The 22,040-nt window shown below is 37.6% G+C and overlaps 1 protein-coding gene across 2 annotated transcripts; it reads right to left on the reverse strand.

Moving 5' to 3' along the window:
• Positions 1-3,239: 3,239 nt before the first annotated feature.
• On the reverse strand, positions 3,240-18,920 carry GPATCH1 (G-patch domain containing 1). Of its 2 annotated transcripts, none has more exons than XM_040615343.1 (20): positions 18,793-18,920; positions 17,667-17,801; positions 17,325-17,410; positions 16,722-16,882; positions 16,273-16,370; positions 16,050-16,108; positions 15,475-15,720; positions 14,567-14,714; positions 13,920-13,999; positions 12,613-12,817; positions 11,671-11,958; positions 9,718-9,896; positions 9,336-9,463; positions 8,929-9,062; positions 8,428-8,597; positions 7,520-7,724; positions 6,338-6,448; positions 5,741-5,865; positions 5,065-5,210; positions 3,240-3,820 (listed from the first exon to the last, which is right to left on the reverse strand). In XM_040615343.1, exons 1-20 carry the CDS (start codon positions 18,869-18,871, stop codon positions 3,799-3,801), a joined length of 2,805 nt encoding a protein of 934 aa, XP_040471277.1. In that variant the 5' UTR covers positions 18,872-18,920; the 3' UTR covers positions 3,240-3,798. The 2 variants fall into 2 exon arrangements, with proteins under 2 accessions (XP_040471277.1, XP_040471276.1); XM_040615342.1 differs by having other exon boundaries at positions 9,718-9,899.
• Between the last annotated feature and the right edge of the window lie 3,120 nt (positions 18,921-22,040).

The following is a 22,040-nucleotide window of genomic DNA, read 5'->3' on the forward strand; positions in this document are numbered from 1 at the left end:
CTCCTTAGACTCTCACGTCCATGTCCATACCTAAATCCTGGAGTCTCATTCACATAGTTAAAACTCACACTCTCAAGGCCTGCCATCCCTCCATCAATTACTACAATATAATTTTCTTCAAAAATGCCTACTTGTATCCATGTGCAATGTTCTTCCACAGATTTCCCTTTACTGTCTGTTATATTATTCCCTCTATTCACGTTCCTTCATTGATGAGGAATCAGTCACAAATACAAGCCTCTTGTCTTCAAATATAAAGCTTTGTGATTTATCCCTAGACATTGTTTCACTTCTGCCCTACCTTTGATGCCAGCCTTTGTCACCCAGTTGTTACATTCTCAAAATTTGAGTTCCCCTTTGTTGCCCTTCATGTTTTGAAGGAGTCACCTATAAATAACAGGAAATCTCTCCCATACTGCAAAATCCCACTTAAGCGCCTGTTTTGTGATTCATAAACAGCAACCAACAGATTACTGAAGTGCTGAAATGATGACCCATACTACATTGCTGGTTAATTTATCACAGAACCATAGAATCTTTTAGGTTGGAAAAGACCTTTAAGATCGAGTCCAACTGTTCACCTAGCACTGTGATGTCCACCACTAAACCACATCTCAAACTGTCTACATGTCTTCTAAAGACCTCCAAGGAAAGTGACCCAAGCACTTCCCTGGGCACCTGTTCCAATGCTTGACAACTGTTTTGGTGAATAATTTTTTCCCTAATACCCAATCTAAACCTCCCCTGGTACAACTTAAGGCCATTGTGTTTCTCCATCATCTTCTATCTACTTAGGCTTTTACACAGAGAGTTTTAAGCGATTTCAGGAAAGGACTATCTTTTTGGCGTATGTATATAATGTTTATTTCTCCTATCTACAATTATTTGCTTAAGATCTCCACATGTTAATTCACATTGGAACTGATTGTTAAGAGACAGGACTTCTTTCATTCTAGACTTCCTGATTTCTTGGATCTAGCCATCGACAGCTCTTGGATAATTTAGTGGTGCTAACCTGAAAACTGTCTGGTTTTTACACTTTTGGGCTTCTTGGGCTTTTTCAGGATGTGTGAAAAAAAGTCTGAAAAAAAGTAGAAACCTAGTACTGCATTGGTAAGAAGTCAACACTTTAGATCCTTCATAAAATTATTTCATCTCTATACCTATCATATTAAGGCATTACTATAACTCATTACCAATTCTTGAATCAAGCCAGTTTAATATATGCCAGATTGCAATGCCTGCAATCTATTTAGCACAGCTGCATTGTCATTTGCTTGCATAAAATTCAAGGGTTCGCCTAACTTTTATGTCTCCAAGCTATCTTTTAGACTAAATTTAGATTTGACCACCCAGAACCTGTACACGTTCAGATCTCACTGTTGCCCTGCCTAGGGTGGCTGGAATTTTAGGGAAACCCCAACTAACTATAAAAAACTTGGATGAACAAGAAAATAAAGGGTTCAAATCAAGATTTAAATAAAAGGAAAAAGCAAGCGACAAGTATTAAAACACCATGGCCATGCTGATAACTGTGTGGTCCCACACCGCCACATAAAGAAGTCAGAAAAAGGAACTTTCAGAAGAAAAAGAGTAAGCTTTGTGTATCAACTCACAATTTAAAAATATTAATAAACTACAGCTCTAATTCATTGTATGCTACATATTCTTACAAGAGTCACTCTTTAATGTCAAAGAATGTTCGAAGTATGAGATAGTTTTACTATTTATCTGTGAGCGCAAAAACATTTACAGCTGCTATTTTTAAACTTCAGTAAAATATCTTCAGAAGGCTCCTTGATGACTCAGCCAGTCCTCATGCCTGTATAACATTCATTGTTTGATTTCAGCTTTAAGATGTTGGGGTTTTTTTTCATTTGTTGTTGCATTCATAACATACCCAGAGCTTCACTGTTCTATTGTAAGAGCATGAAAGCATTTTTGTGTCTTCAAAGCAAAAGTGGCAGGAGCTCACAGTATCGCTGTGTCCCCTCAGAATTTTAAATTGGATCTGTAAAGGAACAGAGGAAAGTTTAGGAATGTTTTTCCTTGAAATTATTTTTGACAGCTTGGTCCACGAGGGGGAGTATGAACACAAGAACAGGAGGAGAATATTTCAAGTTCCACTTGTCTAAGGAAAGGTCACATCCTTTCCTTGGTACTACCTTGGAGCGGATTTAACCACATCTGGTTAAGAAAGGAAGGCTGACGGATGCAGATTTTATTTTTATTTTTCTGGAGGGGAAGGAAATTCGGTTTGGTTTGTTTCCCCAATTATTCTTCCTCTCATAAAAAGTAATAGCTATCTTCAAATCTCACGAAGTCTCCCTCAAGTCTTTCAAACACTTGTTTCTTTGATTTTGGCCCACCAAAGTGCAGCACATTAAGCTCTCAGGCCACACATCTCAGCCAAGACCGCTACAAATTTTGCCAAAGATATTTTGAAAAAGGCTTTTCTTCAGTCATTTGCCAGTTTGCTCATGACTGCCCAGCAGGCTTCATCTAAACTAAGTTAACATTAAACCCCCTGCTACCATACACATTAGCGAAATGACAGAGGCCTTTTCCACCCTCAGCTTCCAGAAGCCCCCGACTACCCGCGGGCACACAGCCCTGTGCCGTCACCTCACCATCGCCCCAGCCACCCTCTGCCGGGGTCAGCGGTGGCGCCAAGGGGTCCCTGCGGCCGCTCCCGCCAAAACCCCTTCGGCGGCTTTAACAGGGGCCGACCCGCCAGCAGCGGCCGCCCAGTTTGGCGCTCGCCTGTGAGGGAGGCAGCCAGGTCCCGCTGCGCGTTTCTCCTCACATCACGCGAGTTCTCCTGTTGACTTTTACATTTTAAAACCACACAAATCTGTGCGTCGACACAGTATATCGCTTTGCTGTCATCAAGAGCTGTCGCAAAGCTCTGGATACTGAAAAACACATTAAATCGGGCCCCACAGAACTGCCACCTACAACTGAATTTCAATTAAGGCTTTTGTTCGTAGTTTTAAGCAGAAATATTCTTCTGGTTTCCCTGTGCACCTGGAAAGTGAAGTTCTGTGGGCCTATTTAACAGCCCGATCATAAAAATGCAGTTCTATATTATTTCAATAGTGTATATTAAAATAATTCTACAAGATGACAGTTGATTCTTAAATGTACTGCATGGAACAAAAAGAACAGTAGCAACATTTTTCATTGTAAGGCAGATTATAATTACAGTACTAATCTTTATAGCACATTAGCCTTAATAATTTGTGTCAAAACGACAGTTTATTGGTTTAGATCTTCCAAATAATATATACATTTAGGAGATGTAAAAATTACTCCCACAAGTACAGCCAAATACTGCAAATATTGCAAAACTGCAATGTAAAATCCTGCATTACACATATTTAAAATACCTGTACTCAATACAAATTTTACATTGCTTTAGTTTTTAACTTCCAAATTTAATTCAGACTGAAATGTACTCTCCAGCATTTTAGAGGTCCTAGGCAATTACTTACTATACAAAAATTCTTTGCAATACTTCAGTTTAGTAAAATATCTTGCTTCATGTTAATTAAAACAGAGCCTGCAGTATTTCAGATGACGCTGTCCAGAAAGGGGTCTTTTCAGCATTCCATAATCCATACACTTTGAGCATACGAAGCACCACAAAATAAGCATATGCATATTTACTTTCCAACAAATTCAATATGAATACAGTATCTACAATGCTTCGAAGTATACATGATTGATCTACCATCACAGAGGAGATCAAAAATTTGAGATCAAGTCACACAGCACTGAAGAAAGCAAGCAACCTCTTCAATACTGAAGTTGTTTTAATCTGAAAGTGAAAAAGAAAAAAAAGCAGTCAGACTGAACAGTAACATTAAACCATTAAGAACATTTAATTACTTGAGCAGTTTCCTTAACCTTAGTTTAACAGATTCGAGTTAATGTAAGTTAAAAAACCCCTCACATTTTCTCAGTGATGTGAAGAGACATGCAAATACAAAGACTTACAAAGTAACTGCTTGTACTAACTGTTTTGTGCAAAATGCATAAAAACATATTTTAGTTATTTAGAAATCAAAGGAGAAGTAGTTTGTTTCTTTAGTAAGAAAACACCAATACGTAACTGAAGCTCAATTCCAAAGGAACAGAAGGCAGAGTCCTTTCAAATGCCAGCCTTTCCACTGGTACACGTCCATTCCACTAAACACCTTGACCCCAATCATTTTGCCATGAGGCCAGCTGCATGTGGTATTTCAACAAATACCTTGAGACCACTCCTTCAGCTAACAAGAGACACTAAACAGAAGCCCAGCACCATGACTGTTCCACATGGGATGCACTTAAAGTTGACTATGTTCTGAACTAGAGACAGTTACTTTTGTTTGTATTGTACTTCAAGTGTGTGAGCAAAATGAAACTGCAAATCATTGTTTTTCAATTTTACCATTTCTGTTGGCACTGTGTTCAAGTCTCTAGTTTATAAAAATGTAACAGCACAGTCTAAATTTAGTAGACCTGTACATGACTCAAGCATTGTTTTGCTTGCTTCACTGCTCCCTGCTCAAACACAGAATTATCTTAAGCATCAATGCCACACAATTAATCTATCTGAATTTAATCTTTCACTAATTACCACCAAACCCAAGCAGACTCAAAACATTCTGAAGCAGACAATGTTACTTCCAGTATTTCTACGTAAAGCGAAGTAAACAAAGTCACAGAAATATGAATCACCACCTGCACCTGTTCAGTTTTTAATTCCCATTCAAAATACCTTCCAAAAATACCATTCACCTTTAACCATAACCTCCACTAACTAGCAGAGTTGTGGATTTAGTGCCCTTTACCTTAAGAGGCTTCTATCCTAAAATTAATTACCCTCTAGATTAAGATGATAATATTTGTAATCTTTCCTCACTTTATTCAAAAAAACTGAGCAGTGTTTTGTATTCATAAAGAGACCAGCTGAACCGTACTTGCTGCCAATAGGTTCACTTGAATCACAAGTCATAAATTGAGGTTTTGATTATTCGCTGCAAAATTTCTAAGTGTTTAAGTAAACTTCCTGTTTACCTTCTTAGAAGTTCCTTGGGTGACAAGCCTGTGGTATCTATATCACTAAGGCTGTCACTGCTATCTGAAGTGTCTGAGCTGCTGTCTTTTTCTGATTTTTTATTCTTGTGTTTGCCTTTGTTTTTCTGTTTCTTATGTTTCTTTTTCTGTAAAAAGAAGAGAATTAATCCCATATTTCATTGTGAAAGATGGATTTTTCTGAAATGCAAGAACAGCAAAAAGTTGATTTCAACATAGACTCCAAGGTCAACTGAAACAGAACACTTAACAATGACTTTTTTCCACTATTCAGACTGAGCTAAATAAAATAAAATATATATACCAAAATCACCCATTTCATCCCAAGCACTCAACTCCTCCAAAACAGAAATTTCATTATTATTAGTAGTCGTATACGAGCCATGAATTATATGCAGTTCCCAGAACATGCCCGACATCTTCAGTATACAACATTAAACTACCTATGATATTGCATCTGTAGTCACATTGTATATATGGAAAAAGCAGCACCCTAGTTGGATAACTTACTGTTCTGAAGTTCAGGTTTCAAGACACCTGATAAACGCAGTTGCTTAAGTCCTCCTAGTCCCAATATATCTATTTTCTACAACCTAGCATAAATAGTAAAAAATTTTGACTGGCAGATCAAAGAATCAATAAACTGTTTATTAAATACCTTTTCCTTTTTGTGTTTATGTTCTCTCTTAGTCTTGTGTTTCTCTCTGTTCTTCCTATGTTTTTCTTTTCTACTAGGCCCAGGAAAACTTGCTGGCACCACAGGTTCTTGTTGCCAATTAGGGCCTAAAGCACAAAGCAAACGTGGAATCAAAAAAAAATAACAAAAAAAAGGTAATTTTGTTATTAAATTCTGCATTATTTCTAATCTAATAGGATAGTTAAAAACCCCAAACAACAACTAAGCTTTCAAATGGAAATGAAATGTCCAGAACTCCTAACTGCAATCTTCCTACTGTAATTAAAGGCCTTTGCAATCCGTTATTACATGAAACTACAAGGCTAGTCCTGTATTTTCACTAAATTGTTTTTATTATTGCCTCTATAGAGCTACAACAAAATCTGTATACAGGCAAAGAGGTTCCTGGTAGTGACTCATAGCATGGTAATAAAGCATTTGTTGATGCCAGTTTGACATAATGCAGGCATTTAAGAGCTGAAGTGCCTATTCACAAACATTTTTTAAAGATAAATATAGTATGTCTTACATACAACTTCAATGTACAGAATTTAAACACTAGAAGTCTACAGAACCTACCAGAGCAAAAAGCTGGAGGCAACTTTGGTCCAAATTCCTCTGTTGTATCCAGTTCCTGCTTTGAAGCAGGCAACAAAGAAATGCCAGGGTCGGTTGTAGCAGTCACATTCTCTATGAAAAGAAACCACAAAAAACTCCCTTTACTTGAAAGGAAAATTAGGTAACACTTTTTCCAAGAAAATCTGAAAAAGTTAAAGGAGGCTTTCTGGAAACCTCTAACAAAGCAAACTGATCAGCATCCCATATCTCTGTGGACTGCTTTGGCCAACTGGATACTTGACATTCTGAAACATGTCAACATACTGTTTGAGGGTTGTTTTTTTCCTTTTTAATCAAAATTGACCTTTTACACTATACCATTACTAATTAAATTGCTATCAGTACACGTGTTTCCATTAATTTAGTAACACAGTGCTACTTTTCTATTACTTAAAATTAATAAGATACTCCACAAGATGTAGGAAGTTAATAAACACTAAAAGTTAGATGTTAACAGAACCAACGGTGACAGTAAGTGAACAAAGTATTTCCATTGTAAGCTAAGTATATTGTAACATTTTTTAAATTAATTGCATCCTGAAAATATGGGAACTTTTTTACAGCTCACTTATTAAATTTTACTAGGAAGTAGAATAAAAGATTGGTCTTCTCCCTTTCTTGTGGAGTATTCTGGCATCTTTTATTACTAGAATACAAATAAAATGCACTTTTTGATGTCTCAATAAAATTATTTCAATATTGTATTTTTCTGGAATGTCAGTATTTCGAGAGTAAATTGAATTATTAAAGAAATGCAAAATATTTATTTCTGAATTTGTCAAATACCCAAATACCCATCACAAGACCGTCATAATTTATCTATCTTACAATTTAACGTAGATATAAACATTTTCCTGTATTTCTCACTGATGTATGCTCTAACATTAGATGTTTTGTTCCTCACTGTTTGACAAACATTCCACAGGGCAGTTTGCTTTTAAACTCTGCGCAAGACACATGGCAACATAAATAATACTGCAACATGCAAAGACTCATTCATGTATTATTCCACATGCCCAGCTCCACCAGCGCCAGATGATCTGCACAAAAGCATACCACTGTCCTAGCAGTCCCAGGGTATTTGTTTCATTAATGATGTTTTTAAGAGGTATTCATAAAAATGAACATCCATGAAGTACTTACCCTGCACATTAGATGAAGAACTGTCCGGTAAATCATCTTGCTTGGTGGTTTCTGAATCTATTACTGAAGTAGTTGGTTGCTGTTCTTCATCACTCTCTTCTTCAGAGGAAGATGATTTTTCATCTGAGGAACTCACAAAAATGGCCTTAAATAAATCCATGGATGGTCTGCTTTCTTCTTCCTGATCCTTATCTTCATCAGCTACCTGCAAAACAGCATCGTAACAAACTGTATTTAAACACTACAGAAACTAACAATCTCTCTCTGATAAGTAATAACTTCAAACATGCTGACATGTATTTACAGAACACTTAAATATCACAATAGCCATGAAATACACAATCTCAGGAACCCCTAATCCAAAACAGTAAAACTCTGAAATACTGCTAAACTTAAGTCAATATCCTGTAAAGGGTAGCGCAGTTTGTGCCACATAGACAGCCAAAAATAGATCCCCAGGTACTATAAATTGTAATTCATTAATTCAAACTTCAATTATACACTACTAAATTCGAAACAAAAAGGACCATCACCTTTCTCCCCAAAGTATGCACCTTTCTCCATTCTACGCAGAAAAAAAAAAAAAAATTCTTGCACCTGCGAGCAAAGTGGATATAAGGGACTGAATTTAACTCCCAGACTGCCAAGCTACATTTTTTCTTCCCTTAAGCTGCTACTTCAAGTATAGCCATACTTGCTGTACTTGTATGCTGCAGATATTTTACATCTCTGAGTTATAACCTCAAAATTCTTCAAAGCACAATCTCACATCTTCGTTTATCCCAAGTTGGCTCTTCTGCTGCAAACTGATCTGTATTAAATCAATTCATGTATTACCCAGCCTTATTTCAGGGTTGCGAAGGCTTACAGATATTCCCCTTTAAGTTCAAACACCGTCATAAACTCACCTCAGCGGGAAGAGTTTCACTCGGCCCAGTTCCACATTCTTCCGTTGCTGGCACTGGTGGCTGCTGCTGAACATCAGCTTTTGATCTAGCAAGACTAATGAACTCGCTGATAGAATCTTTTTTCTCCTTCTCTTTATCTGACACATCCCATCTTGAAGGCTTCTTTGGTTCTAAGAACATCCCAAACATTCAAATCAGTTGCATGCCAAATTATCCTGCATTTCACAGCCTACTTGATTTGAAATTACTCTGCTTCTTCAGTATAGTTAGACATTTTTAAAATCTTTCCAATGAATATCTGACTTATAAAGGTCTTTTAGGTAGAAGAAATTATCATCACGGACTTCAGTTTTTATGCCACTGAATGTATTTTTGATTTATTTGGGGGGTTTTAATAAAAAAATAATACATCAGGTGGATAAATTCTCCATAACAAAGCTATGCTTTTCCTATACTATTATCTCATTTCTAGCTAAATGAATAAAGTAACAACAAACTTACTGTTGAGACTGTTATTCTGTTGGATTTTTTCATTTGTTGCTTGAGTTACAGATGTGGTGGGCTCAGGCACAGTTAAGAAATTAAACACAGAATACTTGTCTCGTTTCACTTTTGGTAACCCAACAATGGAAGAACTAGAGGGAAATAAAAGAATTTGTTGATTATTGTTCTCAACACAGAAAAGGCTTCAAATTATCTACAACAAGCTGAAACACCTACAGCAGTCCTTAAAATGAATAATATTTTGTGAGAGGTCACCATGTTTAATGAGGCAAATAAAAAATTAGGCAGTTTATATTACCTCTATTATGACACAAGAAGAAAACATCAAGTCAGATTTTCCACAAGCAAATGACAGACTCTAAATTTTCAAAAAGCGTTAAAAATATCAGTATCAATCATCTTACTCAGGATATGGATCAGGAACATTAAATCTTTTACACAACAGCTTTTCAGGATGCCATTCAAACTTGTCTCTTGTGAGTTTGCCAAACATCTTCATCTTCACAGCAGTTTCCTTATCATCAATATCATTCTGAAAAAGTCAAACATTTATAGCTGCTAAATAAGTAATAACTTACTGAATTGACTATTACTGTTATAAGACTTAAGAACAGGACAGGAACATAAGTATTTAAGTGTAGTTTAGCAAACCACTGCTTTGTATGCAGCAAGTGTTTTGATTCAAAAGTTTACTAAACAAAAGGACAACAAAACACTGACTTCATTTCTACAAAAGAGTTTTAAAGGAAGAATTTTGAAAATCAGGGTTAAGCAACAAGCACACACCTCTTGGTCCCGAGGAACTTCAACTTTGTCAACATCATCTTCATATTTAGCCCGGGTAAACCTGGATGACAGTGTTGAATTTGAGGATTTGTAGAACATTGCTGCACGGAAGAACTCCTCTTGTTCTCTTCCTCGCTCCCATTCTGTCATGTTCGGGTCTAAATAATGCTCCAATGTATCTACTATAAGATAAGGAGAGAAATGCTTAGCAGAGATTACGGCTTACTTGGGTCTGATGCTTTTCAAACAAAAAGACTAATAAGCAAACATCCTTCCAAGTATTTAGTTTAAAGATAGTATTAACCTCAACTGTGTTATTCCCCGATAAGGGGAGGTACTTCTTCAAGACAGCAAGAATAACAGCATTTGCCAAATGCAAGATAAAGATTTTAAATAATTTTACTTGTAATGCTGACTCCTTACTCATCGCCCTCTAAGAGAGGTTCAAAACACCGTATGTATTTAATAGGTGTTTAAAACAAAAAGTGTAATCCAAAGCTTTATCAAATAACCAAACAAAGAACAAAAAGGTTAACCAGTGAGTAAGCCTTGCCAGGCTTTGGTAACTTCAAGGGCCTTTCTGGTATATAAAGTGTCCACTGAAATACAGAATTTGGACACAGGTTTTTGTGAAGAACACAGATCCTGTTTGAAGCAAGGGGGTTACATTTGGTCCCAGAAGGAACAAGAAATAACACCAGCCAAGCAAAGACACTCATACAAACAGAATCTTAATCATTCAAGTTATTAAAATACTTCTGCATTTTCATCATTATGACTAATGAGGCACTTACAGTCATAAGAGGATACTCACGTTTACACAAGGAATATCCCAGTCCTGAACAGAGGAACTATGGGTTCAAAGCTCAAGTAGTCTGTCTCAAAATGCAATAACCAGAAAAGGCTATTGACCAGGAAATCTCTTTCCATACAGTGAAAAGGATTATTAAAAAAGAAAACTGAAAATAACAAAGCCAGGTTTTCTACCTGAAACTATACCCTTTTCCTCTGCAAAAAGAATTTGCTGGTGCCCTTTCCCTAATAGCCCCTTTGTATTTTACAATTTAAAACAAAAAAAACTTAATTTTTTAAATTTTAAGGCAATCTGGGATTCACCTGCTGCTGCTGATCTCCCTAGCCCAAATTTCAGCATTTTATGCCTTACACTAGTATCATAGCATTGGGAAACTCACCACAAGGCATCGTAAGTACGTGTTTTAACGCAAGATGCACTGTGTTGTCACTTAATAGCAAAAAACTAAACAAAAAGGAAAGAGACTGAAACAGAATGACAAGAGATTAAGGGGGCTGGGTTTTTTTGGTTTTGAGTAAGAGCTCTGCGTGTATGCTGTGATTTTACAGCCATAAATTCTTCTGAGAAGAACATAAGTGAAAGTGGCAGTTTGAGCATCCAAGGGACACTTAATACAAGCTTTGACAAGCGTGAACTACTTCACTTTAGGACCCTTACCTCCTCTGGAAGTGCAGGATATGGGTTTTCTTTTTATTTTTCCTGTCATTCTACTGTGACCCGGTAATCTTTCTGCCTCTACAGGATCTGTCAGGTTTACTCCTCAGAGAGAAACAAGCTAAATGAAAATACTTGTTCCATGCATAGTTCATGATACTGACCAAAGCTGAAGTCTACTTTGGCAAATGGAAGAAGGCAAACCCAGGCAATTAAAAGCATGAAATGTCATGCCTAAAATCGAGCCTTGCTAACACTTAAATTGCTGAGTAGTTTTGCTGAAGTCAATAAAGTTACGTTATCAGTAAAAATGTATTTTAACATTGGCCCTTAAAAGAAGTAGAGGGACAAATGTTGTGGAATTCAGGAAGAGAACTCACAGTGAACATAAAATACATCAGGAAAAAAAGGGCAGGGAAAAAAAAAAATCAAAAAATACAGTTTCAGAGAAAAATTTAAATGCCAGGCTTAGTATCTTCAGTTACCTTTTTCTCCTTGCTTAAGACTTTTCACAAAACTTTCATATCTCTTTTGTTTTTCTGGATTTCTTGCAAATGGTTTGAAGTCACTAGAACCAGCATTTGCTAATTGTCCCCCCAACAACATTTGCCATTTGCGAGAAGCATCATCTGGGGAGGCTGGCTGGAATCTGCTATTTCGTGACTGCTGAGGCACTACTTTTGCTTTCATTTGTTGTTCAGATGCTCGTTTCACTTCTTTGAGTCTTTCTCTATCTTTCTCAGACAGATATTCCAAAACGGAAGGAGCTGGACCTAAAACCAAAAAAAGCATTAAGAGACATAGAAATGAAAAATTACTAGAACTATTTCTGCCACTTTAGCAGAGGAAAAAAGCCTACCACTACACATACACATTCAAAGAAAATACTCTTAAGCAGCAATAAAAAGTAAAATGGCAGAGATGGCAGACAAAAATTTGGCCACTACTGCATCTTTTATGCTATTTACCACATGTTTACATATTACTTTGTAAAATTTACTATTGTAGATACAAATGAGAAGCACATTTGCAAATTCACTGAAGGTAATTTGCATGTATTTCAGTGAAACCCCATTTTCCAGTAAAAAACCTCAACCTCACAGCCTACTATATAACAAAATTCATAACAAGGCCACAAAAAAATTTAAAAAAAAAGGGGGGGGGGAACCCCCTAAACACCACAACAGAACAATCCCACACCTACATTTTCTTTGTAAAAGATTTAAGTAAATGGAAATACAGGCAGATATGTCAACAATTCATTTGTTGAGATGAAACTGAACAATGGTAAGGGTGTTCTAGCTAAGCCAACTAGATTTAGTATGTTTATATTAGAAAATAAGTGTTCAAGGCTAGACCAAATTTTTACTGTTACATAAACAGAGGACCTGAAACACAAGCAAAGGTGTGGTCACATGTATCAATACCTTTTAGACTAGTCTCTCCTAGTTGTTCCCTCCTCTGAGATGCATTCAAAGCATGCCTGCCTTGCTGCGTCATATTACTCTCAAGTTTTCCAGTCGATTCCTCTAATGCCTTCTGTAAACGGCTGTTTTCATTTCCAGCTGCTATCACAGGTCGAAAGTAATGGATTGGTCTGTAATTTCGTGGCAGGTCAGGTGGTCGATAAATCTTGAGGGGTGGTGGTAGGGGTGGTGTTATAGAACAAAAAAAATCCACCAAGAGATACAACTTTGTATTTAACAATTACAAATGTGCTTCAGAAAAAGTCACCTCAATCTAAAAATTCCTCAATTTATATCTTAGCTGTAGAAAGAGATTCTTTTAGACCCAACCAATAAGTGGCATCATAGTACAAACTTTGGGAACAAACTGTTATACTGTTAATAAGTAAAGATAATGAAAAATAGGAAAACACGCACATCAAGCTGCAGCAAAATTAACAAGAGGCTTAATATGCATTTATTTGAGAAACTGCTCTTGGTATTGCTTAATAATTACATTTTTTTAAAGCAGAAGTTACATGAGTCGATTAATTAATTGGGCTATTGAGTATTTCTGTGCTTACTGTATTTTAACATCTTTCAAAGCCTTTTCCCCCCCCCCATGTTCTTCATTCAAGCTGTTACTTCAAAGGTTATCCCTGTGTCTCCTACACAATGCAATTTTATATACTACACAAATGTTTAAATGTTTTTCCTTTTTCTTCATTAGAAGGAGGACCATGTCACACAATTATGTTTGCCATTCTAATTTATGCATATATATATACATATATACATATATATATATACACACGCATATATATGGCATACATTATGCAAATCTGAGAACAGGGCTAATAAACTAACTTGTCACCACAACAATGAAGGAAATGAAACACTGGGCCTGATTTTTACAGAAAACCGAATGTTACATCTGAAAGATCTAGAAGCAAAAGATGTATGCTTTTTTTATTATTATTTCAAAGTTAAATCAAACCCTTCCTCCAACTTTATGCCAAGTAACAGTGGACAGTGTGGAAGGCATTTGTTCAAAGCCAGTACATAGGCAAAGTTTAAATAGTAAGACTACATCCAGTAGTCTGACAAATTTTAGGTTTGTACTGAATAGCCTCCAACGCTATAATTTTGCTCATTCAGTGGTCTTTATTGCTGACTAAAACTTTTATTTCTAAGAACATAAAACACACTGAGCAACAGTAAAGTCCATACAGCTCACATGTCAATTTGATGATGTTACTCTTAACACAAAAATACCAGGATCTGCTTACCTTGGTTGGAGTTGATGATTTTGATGCCAGGGAAAAACCATCCAAGATTTTGCCTATATATTTAACTTCTCTTTCAGACTCTACAAAATGACCATACAGTTAGTCAATATTTAAAACATGTAGGTTTGGCAAAAAGCATTTTTTCTGAATATTTTCCATTTTTCAATATATTTCATGGAGCGTAATAGTGGTTCTTTGTCTTCACTGCCTTTCATTTAAAATTAAGGGTTCTAAATTTGGATTAGTATTATACAGCTAAAAAACTATGACCAGAGAGATCGCTGTAGGATGATCAAGGCTAATAGTGAGGCAACAGTATCGCTACTGTGCACATCTAACATCATGAGTGACATGAACTGTGTGCAACTAACATCAGCCAGTGCTCTAGAAATCACTGCAGTATTAATGCACTTAGAAGTTGCACTAAAAATAAACTGGTATCAAGATAAAATATTTCAGAAATCATTTCCAGGTCTGGACACTTCAATACAGAAGGAAGACCAGATGGAAGCTTCAGGTATCAGGGCTAGAAGATACCAGTCTGCTGAAAATTAAAATATTTGGAAAATAGAGACTACACTTATGTGATTTTTTTTTTCCCGCCATATACATTATACCAGCTCTTTAGACAGAACTACAGTTCTTACTTTTTTTGGATTTATACTGCTTAGGTGCTGTCCAGCCATACAAGCCATCTCCAGGTTCCTCATCTTTTAGAATTGTATCGTATTTTGACAGTGTTTCAGTTGCATAAATATCATCGTCCTCCTCCTCCAAAGCTCCTACACCAAACGCCTGAAATATTTCAGATAAAAATAATGACAATTCTGAAGTGTAAGAATAATACTTTTGAGTCACATATTAGAATACATCTACACGTGGATCTATCCATCTAAACAAGATGTCCAGTATACATATATATACTGGGAAAAACATACAGCTTCACCAAAAAAGAAAAAAAAAAAAAGATGCTACCAACTAGTGGGGGGGATGTGTGTGAAGAGAAAACCTCACTGAAAACAAAAGCACATATATTCCACTCCCTTGACAGGGAGGGACAGTGAGTTTGGTCTGTACAGGATGAGGACAGCAGCCTAATTCCACAAGGTAACATTTGCTGTCTAAGAGTAGATTAAGTTCTCAAAAGAAAAAAAAAAGTAAATTGGCATGAAAATTAAACCAGTGTAATTCCCAGAAATATAAATTGACAGTGCTTCTACATAAGAACTACAAATACCATAGAGTACAGGAAAACCTCTGACAGATTCAACAATACTAAAAGTAAAATTGACCAAAAAATGTAAACGAAGAATATATTGAATATTAATTTTCTCTAATCAAAGAAACACAAGAATTTTCTCCACCCAGAGAGAGGTATTCTACAGTTCTCTAACAATATTGATAAACAAAGGTATGTAATAGTTCTAAGGATCTGCCCACATCTTAAGTAAAAAACCAAAACAATCCTCTTTTCAAACCACACTTAAGATTCCACAAAAGAAAAAAAAATTAAATTTATTCCACTAATAATAAAATGCATTAGAAACGTCCTTACCTGACCTGTAATACCTAGTTTTCTTCCTTTATTATGTCTCAGATCACCAAGTAAATTGCTTGTGTCTTCGGAACCACCTGTGAAAAGATTCAGGTGTTCTCTTCCAGATACACCAAACAAAGCTTGTGAGGGGTCCAAACCCTTGTAGCCAAGTCCATGGACATTCTCTTTTGGTGTCAAATCTACAGGCATTACATCTTTTGGTGCAAACGTCACATTCTCTGGCTGGTACTCATCCTCTTCATCCTTGTACAAAATAAAAGTATATAACAGCAAATATGACTACAACGTTTTTATGTTGAGCTTTTACAGTATTTAGTTAATGTGAGACTAGGCAAATTTGCGTTAAATTATATATGAAAATATGTACGAACTACATCTGCTTAGGTAGCAAAAGAATACACTTAGTTACATTAAAATTTTTTTTCACAATAAGCATAGTAACTATAAATACTTCTACCAAAACTTGGAACTGCATATTAAAATACTGTTCAACAACATCAAAGAAGTTGTTTTTTAAAAATGTGTTAACACACATTCTTACACAAGGCAACAAACTTTTGTCCGTTTAATACCTCAGAACCCTCAGACAGTCCAGGTGGTAACGCACAACCATATATTTTCACCGCAGGGTCTGTAAAAGACACAGTAGCAGCATATTAAATTACAATTCTTTATTATATAACTCTAAGATTGCAGAAACAGACCAAATAAAAGAAGGTTTTAAAATTAACTTTCTAATAAAATGTATGAATGCTAACTTTCTATTAATGAGTTCAGGAGCTTCACTCAACTTACCAGGTTTCTGCCTGCACGGCTTTCTTTTCACACGCGGTCCAATTCCTTGTCCTTCTTTCCAGCCCATTTTCCGTAACAGTTCAACCCCAACTGTTATTCTAAGAAGAAAACAAAAGGAAAAAAAAGTTACCTCAAACCACATCTTTAGTATTTATTGAGAAATAATAGACATATATAAGGTTCAAAATTATGGTTTTATACCCTACTTTAAAATAAAATCTGAGTGTTATCAACATTTGCATATACATTACATCCCAGTTTGTAAATGTTGACCTGGTACAAGTCTGCGGATACAAAACAGAAATCCAGGTGGAGGCCAGTTAGAAAGTCTAACACTGCAGTTTTTCCAGTCTCTTTCATGGATTATTGTGGTCAAACATTACTTTTCTAACCACAACACTTCTAAGCGAAAGGCATTGTTTGGTTACGTTTTATTTAAATTTACTTACTTTGATGGTCCTATTAAATCATCAAATGCAGTGGTTCCTGGAATGGCAGCAACTACTCCTGCAATCTGTCTAGCTTTCTCTTTTATTCTGTCTTTAGCTTTGGATGCAAAATCATCTGTGGTTGTAATATCTTTTGGTGCTATCCCAAATTCACTAAGATCCTGGAAAATACAGACAAAATGGAAAATATAGGTTAAAAATATGTTTCCTTCAAATGCTTGCTTACTGTAATGGTAAAAGTAAGAAAACAGGGTATGACCCTCAATGACTAAATTTTTCAAGCCATTTATACAGTTACTTTTTCAAAAACTGGAATGGTCATATTCTAAACTGCTTCAAAAGTATTTGTATTTTCTGATCAAGTGAATGAGTTGAGTTCGGAGGGGAGAGGGTGAATATTGAAGTTACAGGAGCTTCCTAGGTGAATCTAAAACATCCTATAGGATGTTCCTAGTAGTATAACACAGTATACTTATATATTACTACACAGTAATTTAAAAGTTACTTCCATTTTTGCTAAGTTCTTTACAAGATTTCATTGCCTGAAAAACCTGCTGTCATGGCAACTACTTCCAAAATATTTGTATTCCCTTCTAGATTTACCTCTTCATCCATGAAGTCTTCTGGTCCAAGAACGGTTCTGTCTGCTCTCTTCTGCCTTGATGATACAAACGCTGAAGGAGTCCATCCTTTAAAGAAAGTAAGGTACTGTAAACTGCCACATAATATCGGAAAACAAGTCAAATATTTCAACTTCACACCTTAAAGATACACATCAAGGGAACATTTGTAAAACTGCAGTCCAAAAACTCAAGGGGAAATAACTTCAACAATACTGTTTCAACTATTTACAGTATAATGAATAGCAGGAAAAAAATGCTTAATGACTAACACCAAATTACGGTAATCGATTAACCCTTTCCAGAAGACAGAAAAGTATCCAACCTTCCTTCGTGCCAACAGTGTTAAAGTAACCAGCAGAGAAACCACCAGTAAATGCTCCATGGAAACGCTGATACCGTCCCTTTGCATCTTTAACAGTCTGTTCTTGAAGAGGAACTGGCTTTTTAATTCGTTCGCCTGCAATCAGATAAATCAGAAACTAAGTCACAACACTGCATAAAGAACAGACTCTCCACTTGCTCCAGATGCCATTTCTCCCTTGCAATTAAGAACTGGATCAAACAGTGCAGCCACCCTGAAATGGAAAGCATCAGCAGTTTACATTTATTCCCACCCTACTTTATGTATTTGTTTACACTGCTGTTGTACCCTGCCAAAATAAAAGCATGAAGAGTTCAAACACAAATCCTAAATACTACGAAGTTCTGAGAACACCTTTTTTCCTGTGAAAGGATGTTTTCAGTTTAGTTGCTTTTAGTATGCAAACCCCTGACAGGATCACATCGTTTAAGGAATTGTGTTGAGAAGTTATACCACATCCTAAGTGTCCAAAACTGAAACAAAACACAAAAGCTATCGACTTAGACATGAACATCTGCACCTTCTTTGTAATATTTCTATGAATTAAGCAGCACAGACTCAGGAGTCACAGCTGTCCAGCAGTCTTTGGACGATGCCAAGTCTGTCCCACTAAGGCAGGTGTAGGACGTTCACACAGTATAGCCACATACATTTCAGCAGTTATACCTGAATGCTGCTTTTCTTTTTGAGGCTCAGGGGAAGATGAGAAGGACGGGCCCCCAGCTCCAACCCAACAGAGCCAGCACAAACCCTGGGGCGCCCCAGGCCCCCAGCCGCAGTGCTGGGGGGGCCTCTCCTTGCCCCGGGAAGCCTGCCCTCCGCTCCCCGGCCGCCTCACCCCGCAGCCCCCCGCCCAGGGCCGCCGCCCCCAGCCCTCCGGCAGGGCTGCCAGGGCTACCCGCACGCCCCACGGCAGCAGGAGGAGGGCCCACACGCCGCAGCTTTCCCGGAGCCAAGGCCATAAGGAGGCGGACAGCAGCCCCGGGACGCCCCAGCGCCTCACGCCGGGTGCCCTCAGGCCTCCCCGCCCGCGCCGCACGGCGGAAGTACCGAGGGGGAGCAGCCGAGCTCCCCGGGGACCCCTTACCCTCCTGCAGGGGCTGCAGCGCGGTGCCGTAGCTCGCCAGATCCTCCTCCTCGCTGTCACCGGACTCCGCCGCCGCCATCTTGCCGCGACGGCGGCTCACGCACGGCAGCGCTGCGTCACGTGCGGGAGGCGGGGCGTAGCGGCGGGCCTGGCCCCCGAGCGCGGGAACGGGAACGGGGGCGTCCCTCCGCCGCTCGCCTCAGCCGTCTCCGCTATGGCAGCGAGGACCCCTCTCGGTCCCCGGCACATCTTCTGCGAGCAGCTTCGGTACAACGCGGCGGGCACGGCCGAGAGCGGAGCCGGTGCCTGTCCCTGCCCCTCCAGCGCGACCGGCGTCGGTTGAAGAGGTCACAAACCGCGGCACGCTCGGTGGCTCCGGCCGGCCCTTTCGGTCCGCAGAACTCTGAAGAATTATGGAAAATGCTGTCGCGTGCTGCTCCGTATCAATGGTCCGAAACGTTGTTCGGTGTCTTTAAAAAATAATAACGCTAGAAAATGGCAAGGTAATTAAAAAATGATAATGAAGGGCCACCCGCTCGGCTGCCTCAGGACGCGCAACGCACCGGCCGGGCCCGCTCACCAGGCACCTCAGGGCCAGGGCCAGGCCAGCAGAAACGCTGTGAGGCAGACTTTTTATCTAAATCAAGGTGCAAAGCGAACACCACCCTGAATCAATACGACCAAGGGTGGCGTGGATTTAACTGAATTCCAGTTTTTAGCGGACACATGGCGAAATTTGGTAAACCACGTTGTTCTGTGAGCTGTTCAACGAGGACGTGTGCAGGAGGCGGTGCAGATGTCTGCTTGCAAACCTTTGCTAGAAGAGCTTTATACCTTTATGCTTTCAGGTATCTCTGCACCTCTTTAGGGAGTCTTATGTCATTACAGAAACTTTTACTGCATATATTTTATACAAAGGCCATGTAAGAATAAGGATTCACCCATAAGACCCAGTGTTCAAAATCAGGATTTTAATTGCCAGTGTTATATATTAGAATATCCTTTGTGAGTGTTGACTAATTTGCTTTCTCAAGCTTACGTGTCACCTTAATACTCAGACTTGGTACAAGCACAATATATTATAAATCTTAAATAAAAATCCAAATCACTGCAGACCCGAACAAAAAAACCAGTTCATTTTGCACTGAAGATCAATTTTATCAATCTACAACTTTTGTAAGCAAATATCACCAGTTCCTTGAAATCCTTGAAAATAAATGAAAACACAGTCTTGAGACATTCCTGCCCTTAACAGATAAGACTTCTGCAATTTTAGTAGCGTATTGTCTAATCCAGTTATTTGTGTTTGTATACACAGAAGTGGTTTCTCAAAGTGAAACTACTGGAGTTTCATGTGGTTTCAGGTTTCCATAGGAAATATTTATACGATTCCATGCAAATAGGGAGTACTCTGTTTAATTTTGGTCTCTCATTCGCTTAAAAACAATATAGTAGAAGCCACAGACATTTATCTACTTCTTTTCTCATCATTACTAATTAGTAAGCATTAGCTAGAGCATATAGTGGCGAAATGAGTTGTTAACATAGTTGCTGTTTCTCTTTGCTTAGGAAATAATTGTTCTTGAATAGTCAATTCTGTGTGACTTTGACTTAACAAGCAGGCTTAAACAAACCTTTTTTGCACAATGTTAACAGAAAATCTTTTGAGTGCCTTGTCTGTTAGGTTCAAAGAGCTGAGGTAATCAAATATTTAAGTTTTTCCCCTCTAAGGCTTTTATCAGATTAGAGTTACTTTTGCATCCTAGTGGTATTTCCTTCTCCACAGTAAACTATCTCTTGTAAACAATTGTTAAACGAGGTGACAATTGCTATTTGTAGCTGTTAAATAAGAAAAAAATTCAATTATCTTTTGATAATTGTAAGGAAACTAAAATATTAGTAGGTCTGGAGAGCTTTCGTTTAAAATATTTTTTTTTTGTTATTTGTCTGGTGAAAAAAAAAATCAACATTTTTTAATGAAAACTCACGTACTTGCCAGTACATATCGAGTCCTTAAGCCATAGATGGACTTTAGGCTTTAGTCTTCCAAAACATTTTCAACCTCTGTTTCTGAATTAGTTCCTCAAGACAGTCAACTATAGAAGTATCTTCTTGTATCTTTTGTTACATTCTTTAAAACTAGTTCTTGAAATAGGTAACTTTTTGCTGAGTCGTTTTAAGTTATGTGAGTCACTGGAACTTCAGAGTGAAAGCAGCATAACCAATATATAAAAGAAGGAAGCAAACATTTGATTCATTTACAGGGATGTTAAAAACATGTTAAAGAAAAACAGAAAACATAAGTACAGGAGGTATAAAAATACAATATTAAATATACTATCTTTTTATTTTTCAAAACACACCAGAAAGAGAGAAACAGCTTGACTTCATCTCTGCCTTATCTTGCATTCAGTGGGAATATTCACCCAAATATTTTTCCTGCCAACACATGGCTACTGTATGAGTTGACAAAATAGACACATGAAGTACAGACCCTGAGGCGTTGTTTTAGCCTCTACAAAGTGCTAATTTTCGATTTTAAAAACAGTGAACAAACAAACAAGATAACGAATATTGTCCTTAAGCACACTTTTATCTATGGATCTCAGCTAAAGGCAAGGCATTATCTGGGAAAAGTGGTGATAATCATTTTGCCCATGTTTGGCCTTACATTCTTAATTCCCACTGAAACTGCAATGTCTTGTTTACACCGTCATCTCACAGTAGAATAGGCAAAGCATATTAGCTTTCTTCTTTTCACTGAAGATAAAGCTGCAGTTAACAGATGTCCCACACTTCACTTAAAGAAGCAGTGAAACACTGTATCTATAGCCAACCATATCATGGCCATCCAAAGCCCTTATAACTGAGTTTATGTACCGTTTTTATACCATTTTGCGATTGCTCAGTAAATTTCTTGGTAAGGAAATCTTCTACTGGCACTTCTTACTTGACTGTCTGGTCACTTTTCAATGCATCTGTCATAAAATGCAGAAGAACTTTTGTTCATGAGAGCACCTTCCCGTTCTTTACTCTCAAACTTTTTTAACTTGAAAATCTCCTGCATCTTGTAAACTTACAACAGACTGAAAGCAGATTCACATCATTATTGCTACTGTGTCCCCATGCCCTGGTTTTGCCATTCTCAATCTCTTTTCTTTTTTTTTTTTCCCCAAATGCATACTTGAAAGGGGGGGGGGGGGGATCAACCTATGATCCCTTTTCCTCTCTCCTCACCTAAAACTTCC

Source organism: Falco naumanni, chromosome 15 (genome assembly GCF_017639655.2).
Source record: "Falco naumanni isolate bFalNau1 chromosome 15, bFalNau1.pat, whole genome shotgun sequence".
Taxonomy (NCBI): domain Eukaryota; kingdom Metazoa; phylum Chordata; class Aves; order Falconiformes; family Falconidae; genus Falco; species Falco naumanni.